The sequence below is a fragment of the Salarias fasciatus genome, chromosome 3 (genome assembly GCF_902148845.1).
Source record: "Salarias fasciatus chromosome 3, fSalaFa1.1, whole genome shotgun sequence".
Classification (NCBI taxonomy): Eukaryota; Metazoa; Chordata; class Actinopteri; order Blenniiformes; family Blenniidae; genus Salarias; species Salarias fasciatus.
Genome location: NC_043747.1, coordinates 3,368,033 through 3,374,432, shown reverse-complemented (window position 1 = coordinate 3,374,432; position 6,400 = coordinate 3,368,033). Strand labels below are relative to the sequence as shown.

Genomic DNA, 6,400 nt, shown 5'->3' with positions numbered 1-6,400 from the left:
GCTGATATTTATGCCCTCTCCCACACCGACATGTCTTACAGAGGCTGCCCTCAGTCAGGAAGGACACATATTTAACATATGAAGTGACAAAGGAACAGAAACTCCAACCACCCAACCCACTTCAGCCCCCTGTGGCTGCCGATGCATCAGAGAAGAACAGCATTCAGACCGTAGACACCTTTTGGACATTACGGCCGGTCAGGGGGAGACACATCTGTTTAGCATGTAACAGGACAAACGGGAACGAAACCCCCCCCCTTCTCAGCTGCAGTGGTGTGAGGATCCCAGGGGGGCATGTGCTGGGGAAGTCTACTTGAAGTTGATAACCATCACATGCATCAAATACATGAAAATTTCCATCACAAAACATAGCTCACAAATTGCTGATATATATACAAGCAATAATTCCATGACAAGAAAAAAAAAACATTATAATAAAAGTCATTAGTCCTGAAAACCAAAACCTCACAGAAAGTGTCATGACACTGAACTGGTGCCTCTCGGTCACATGACCAAAAAGTTATTGATGATCAAATTATTAAAAAAATAAATTAAAATTGATGAAGAAACAAATAGACAAACCAGTGCTTGAGCCAGGTACAGCAATAAGAGATGGACATTATAAAAGTCATTTGGTGCCTCTAGGTCACATGACCGAAAAGCTATTGACGATCAAGTTATTTTAAAAATAGTCTTACATTGAAAAATGCACAAATGAAAAACAACAGTGCTTGAGCCAAGAACAGTAATTTCATACTGAGAATATACTGTCTTTTATAAGATTATTCCTCACAGGATAAGAAAGCTCTTGATGATGTGACGGTTTAGCTGTCTTCTGCGAAAACAGATCTTGAACTTTGGCGACGGTCCCTGAACCGCGTCTTCAGCGGTCGTTCGGTGGGAAACCCTCCGCTTCATGAGCACCTCTTCCCAGCCTGGGATCGCCAAACAGTCGCTGTCTGGGAGTTGAATGTCCGTCGAATATCCAACGTGAAACCAAGTTCACCTCGTCGAAAATTTCAACTGGATCAGTGTTTCGATGGAAAGTAGCAGTATCTCTGGAACTTTCACAACTTTTCTGATTCATCCTGTGAAAACATCATATTACAGCTCTGCATTACTTCTGTTTTTTAGCCCCTTTCACTCAACCGCAGCTGAATGAACAGATCGACAGGCGTGTGTGGGAGAGCTCCGGCTTCCGGCGGTCCGTGGATTTTCCCCTCACGTGACTCTGATTGCTCAATGGACGGCTGGAGTGTTCGAGCCAAGCTGTAAAGACTCGCTTTAAGAAAGACATCAGAAGGTCGGTATGAGCTTCATTTTAATTATATTCTCATGCAGGTCAAGAGTTCATGTAATTACTTTATCCAGAGAGTGGATTCATAACAGGCCCTTCTTTGTATTTGCAGCAGCAGAGTGAAAAATACACCTTTAAAGGTATTGATTGAAAGAAATGCCTGAAATCAAACTCATTGACTGCTGACTCTCTCCAGGTATGCTCGTGCTTTACAGAGGATTCAGTTTTATTTTTGGAGCACTTTAAAGTATTGTTTTTTTTTTTAAAGTAGTTTGATTGGCAAAAAATTCTTAAAACAAAATAGTATGAGATGCAAAGGGCAGAAGTAGAAAAATGAAGTAATATCTGGAAAAGTATATGTTGTTCATGTGCAATGGAAAATGTGTCAGATATCAGAAAATAGAGAGAATTTCATCAATTTAGTCAGAGGAAGCATGGTTTTCGTTCTGGGCCGACCCGTCTTAGAGGTTGGGATAGAACTCAAAGGCATTCCTGTGGATCCCGTGAAGATAATCATATGAATCTGCAGAAGAGTCGACATGCATCTACAACACCAGTTTACACACTTACAGTGTCATAATGGTTGGAAAATGCGTTGTTGAAAAAAAGATAATAGTAATAATAATGATAAGAATATATCTTCTCCTATTTCTATATTTAAGAAATGTTAGAATTAGAATAACTGTTTCTGTATCAGAGTAAATTCATCTGAGCACACCAGAAAGAAAAATATTTTTAAATTTAAACCTTTTTTTAATCTAAACATTTTTACAGTGATGTCTGATCAGTATCTGTGTTAAAGGTTTTAAAATGCACATATGGAGTGAATTTTGAAACATTTTGCATTGTAAAAGTTTTTATTTGACTGAAATGTGGTGTACTTTTGTTCAAAACAGACTTTTTTTTTTCTTTTAAATCTTCTCCATCGGTTTTTGTTTGGCTGCTTAAAGAAGTGAAGTTTGGACAGGCTCTGGGATGGGCATGCTTTTACTTTGAAAATGAAACTTTCACTGGGGAGTCTCCTCATCATCTGCTGTGCTTCATCACAGTGTGTCTTTATGTTCACCCTGCACAGAATGAACTCAATAAGTCACTGATGGAGGAGAAACAGGGCGAATTAACACTAAATGTGTGACTGGAGGTCAGAGGGCCAAGGACCGATCAGCTCCGTGAATGGGTGAAAGACCAAATATTACTGTGTTAAGATGATGTTATGGTGGAGCTCGGTCAAAATATAGAACTCATCTAAACACAGGTACCTCTGGAACCAAAAGACAGCATTAAATCTTTATTCAAAGTAGAATCTTTTACTCTTCTTCAGGAGATAGGTCAGATTTAATTTATCATTCAGTATCAGAAATACAACAAGCAGTGCAGTCATGGAATTTTTTTTTTAGATATTATCATAAAATATTTGTGGAAAAGTCTTATCTTGTGTGGATGCATTAGTCAGGGACTGATAAACACAAATGACTGTTTGTGAAACTGCAACACCGATAACGTTGCGAAACGCCTTTGCATCACCGTCACAAACCGTGACGCAACTTCCTGTGCGGGGGCTGTGTGTCCTCTGAAAGGTGTGTCGGAGTCAGAGCGGCTCAGGTCTGCCTCAGGTCGTCACCGCTCCCTCGTCTCCAGACGCCGCCGCCGCCCGCCGCCCCCATGCCTCTGCCCGTCTCGGCCCAGGTGGGCATCGCCATCCTGAGCCTGGCCTTCGTGCTGGGCCTCCCCGGGAACCTGTTCGTGGTCTGGTCGGTGCTGTGCCGGGTGAAGAAGCGCTCCGTCACCTGCCTGCTGGTGCTGAACCTGGCGCTGGCCGACGCCTTCGTGCTGCTGAGCGCCCCGTTCTTCCTGCGCTACCTGGCCGCCGGCCCCAACTGGGAGTTCGGCTCGGCGGTCTGCAAGCTGGTGCACTACCTGTCCAGCGTCAACATGTACGTGTCCATCTACCTGATCTGCCTGATGAGCATGGACCGCTGGCTGGCCGTCACCCGGCCCTTCCTGTCCCAGAGGATGAGGACCAAGCGCTCCCTGCTCTTCCTGCTGCTGGGGGTCTGGGTTCTGGCCTTCGTCCTGTCGCTGCCCATGCCTTTCTACCGCAGGTAAGACGCACAAACTGAAGAAGAACTGCTTTTAATCCAGACCGAAGAGCGTCCCTGACGGTCCGTCTCTCCTCTGGAAGCATCCTGAAGGTCCGGCATCCGTCCAACGCCACGCTGACCCTGTGCCACCAGTACCACTGGCAGAGCGCGGCCCACCAGGTCTTCCAGTACCTGTTCGAGACCGTCATGGGCTGCCTGGTGCCCTTCTCCCTCATCAACACCTGCTACAGCACCGTCATCTGCCGCCTGCAGAACGCCAAGTTCCAGCGGCGGCGGGAGGGCAGCCGCCTCATCCTGCTCATCATCTGCGCCTTCGCCGTCTTCTGGCTGCCGTACCACATCGTCAACATCATCGAGGTGACGGAACCGGCTAGAAGTCCAAACAGGAAGTAGAACTCTTGAATCAGTGTTTGTTGATGGTCTTGACCTCATGTGCGCCCCCAGGTGGTCGGCGTGCTGCAGGACAGCAAGCCGGTGCTGGACGCCGCCAAATCCGCCCGGCCCAACGTCACGGCCTTCGCCTACTTCAGCAGCGCCGTCAACCCCATCCTGTACGTGTTCGCCGGCAGCTCGCACATCCGGCAGGCCGGCCTGAGCTTCATGGGCCGGCTGCTGGAGGCCACCAACTCGGAGAGCCGCAGCGCCTCCACCTCGCGCCGCACCGGCTCCACCCGCGACGACGGCTCCGTGCTGCACACGCTCTCCGTCAAGCTGGGGAACCCCTTCAAGGGGCGGGGCAAGGAGCGGAGCGACAGCGTCCCGGACGGCGAGCCCGAGCTCCGGACGCTGGCCACGACTGAGCCGCTGGAGTAGAACCCGTCCGGCTCTGCGGAAACACTCCTGAGACTCAACGGGAAAAACTCTCTGCTGTGTCGACTGAAGAAGGAAAGCAGAGTTTAGATCAGTCCAACAGAAACAGAGCAGAGCGTCGGCTCAAAGGCGATCTGGGTTGAATCTCGGCTGTCTGGGCCGTCGTCTCTCCTGTGGTTCGGTGGAAAGGAAGTGATTCACAGGAAGTGCTGCGCAAAGATTAGCTGAGCGAAGTCAGAACTGAACCAACGGCTGAGTTCAGTTTGATTTGTTTCCCAACTATATTCCTGTTTAAAAAAGATTCAATGAGTAAAGGAAAGTAAACAGTTAATATCTGTAAATCTAAACTATGACTCTTCACTCTGTTTATATGGCTTCAGTTCACATAATAGAGAGAAAAAATCCTTTTTTTTTTTTTGGACCAAACTGTGGTCGGTTAATCTATACATACATAACTTTTTTTGTGAATGTTTTAAATTTCTGTATATATTTAATAAATAAATAAATAAATAAATAAATGTGTTTTTAGTGGATGTGAACATTTTGTTAATTTAACTTTGAATCCATGATGACTGTAAAACGCTTCAGACTGTCATGAACATTTTATAAAACACAACTTTTTGTTTTTATTATTGACTTTTTTCTACATAAAATATTAAAGGCTTGACTCTGGGTGCAGTTTTTTGGTTTGTTTTTGCTTTTATCAAGTCTTTGCACAAACTTTTCCCTGGGAAAGTTTTTTTTTCTTTCTTTTGTTTTATATTTTATTAAAACAGAAAATGCTTGATTTCCTTTTTAATTTGTTTCCCAATGCATATTGAGTATTGTTTGATTGATTGATTGATTAAATGAAATGCTACATTTTTAATAAAAGGGTAAGTTTTTAAAAATATGAGCTTTTTCTAAACGATATGAGTTATATATATATATATACACACATATATATATGTGTGTGTGTGTGTGTGTGTGTATATTAGTATAACTCATATAATTTATAAAAACTGACCCTTTTAGTAAAAATGTAGCATTTCATTTAATCAAAGAAAAAACCTTTAATTTGAAATGTAATTTTCAGCTGAATCTGAAAACAGTTCATACATGAACTGATATATTTTTGTGGTATTACCATTTTTATTGTCAGAATTTGTAAATCTGTTAAATAAAACCCCAAAAAACTAAACTGGAACTTTTCTTTTCTTTCACATCTTTGCTGTTTGATAAGTTTAATCCAAAGCGTATTAAACTCTGGCTGAGATAGAACGTTAATGAAAGACGATTTTGTGGCTTCTACTTTGTTCTTTTCCGTCCAGATTCAGACGCCGTTATTCATGCAGCAACAGCGTTACATAAGAGAGGTTTCACCACAGCCTCCCTCCTTCCTGCCCTTCATTTCACAACAGCTGATCTGACTGTGGCTGATCTGCGACGCCCAACGGCCTCAGAAACCAACAAAGCATCGATCGCTGCAGAGATGACTGCATGTCTGACGTTGATCAAAACGTCTACTGTGTCTGGAACAGCGCAGAACAGCCTTCATGCTCAGTAGAGAGTCTTTAAGAGAAGCTTCAGTGGCTTCATCTCTTAAGCAATCGTCAAGTGAGGACAGGAAGCCAGGAAACGCTCGCTCTGCGTCACCGCGGCAGGAAAGTGGGACGAGGAGTCTTGAATGTGGGTGATGTGACCTCAAGCTGCCGTCGTCCCGACCCGACCTGCGTCCAATGACGAGATCGAGAGTCGGGTGGTAGAAATGACCTCATCTGATTGGAATCTCCCAAACACTCATATTCTGAACATGTTTCTGATCTCCTGCACTTCTGAAGGAGTTTGGGGCTTTTATTTTGAGAGTTAGTGTAGTTCCCCCCCTACAGGCGGGCTGATGAAGTGTCCCTGAAACAACCTCATGGCATCGCCCGCCTCATCTGCAAACCTTGGAACAGCCCTAACATCAGAACTACCCCTTCAGACATCTGTATTTCTCAGGGCGAGCAGACGGACGTGTTCCCTCCCCGATCGTCACAAATCCCCCTCCTGTCTGAGTCCGGCCCACTTCTTCCATCAGCACTGATGAAGAACCACTGACATCTACAGGAAAGAAAACACTGACTGATAAAATGACAGAAGTAGAAATAGAAAACTGCTCAGCAGAAATTTACACAGTATTTTAAGAGCGATGTCCCATAATCCTTTGCAC

At 44.6% G+C, this 6,400-nt stretch overlaps 1 protein-coding gene across 2 annotated transcripts; it reads left to right on the top strand.

The window, feature by feature from the left end:
• Positions 1-999: 999 nt before the first annotated feature.
• ltb4r (leukotriene B4 receptor) lies at positions 1,000-4,882 on the top strand. Of its 2 annotated transcripts, XM_030119357.1 has the most exons (5): positions 1,000-1,303; positions 1,410-1,493; positions 2,875-3,399; positions 3,480-3,756; positions 3,844-4,882. In XM_030119357.1, exons 3-5 carry the CDS (start codon positions 2,960-2,962, stop codon positions 4,210-4,212), a joined length of 1,086 nt encoding a protein of 361 aa, XP_029975217.1. In that variant the 5' UTR covers positions 1,000-1,303; positions 1,410-1,493; positions 2,875-2,959; the 3' UTR covers positions 4,213-4,882. The 2 variants fall into 2 exon arrangements, with proteins under 2 accessions (XP_029975217.1, XP_029975210.1); XM_030119350.1 differs by lacking the exon at positions 1,410-1,493.
• Positions 4,883-6,400: the final 1,518 nt, after the last annotated feature.

What these genes read in the sequence shown, in the direction of transcription:
- ltb4r (XM_030119350.1), top strand. Translation starts at nt 2,960, where the DNA reads ATGCCTCTGCCCGTCTCGGCCCAGGTGGGCATCGCCATCCTGAGCCTG. An exon ending in CCCATGCCTTTCTACCGCAG is followed by an intron (nt 3,400 to 3,479) that starts GTAAGACGCACA and finishes CTCCTCTGGAAG; the next exon opens with CATCCTGAAGGTCCGGCATC. An exon ending in ACATCGTCAACATCATCGAG is followed by an intron (nt 3,757 to 3,843) that starts GTGACGGAACCG and finishes GTGCGCCCCCAG; the next exon opens with GTGGTCGGCGTGCTGCAGGA.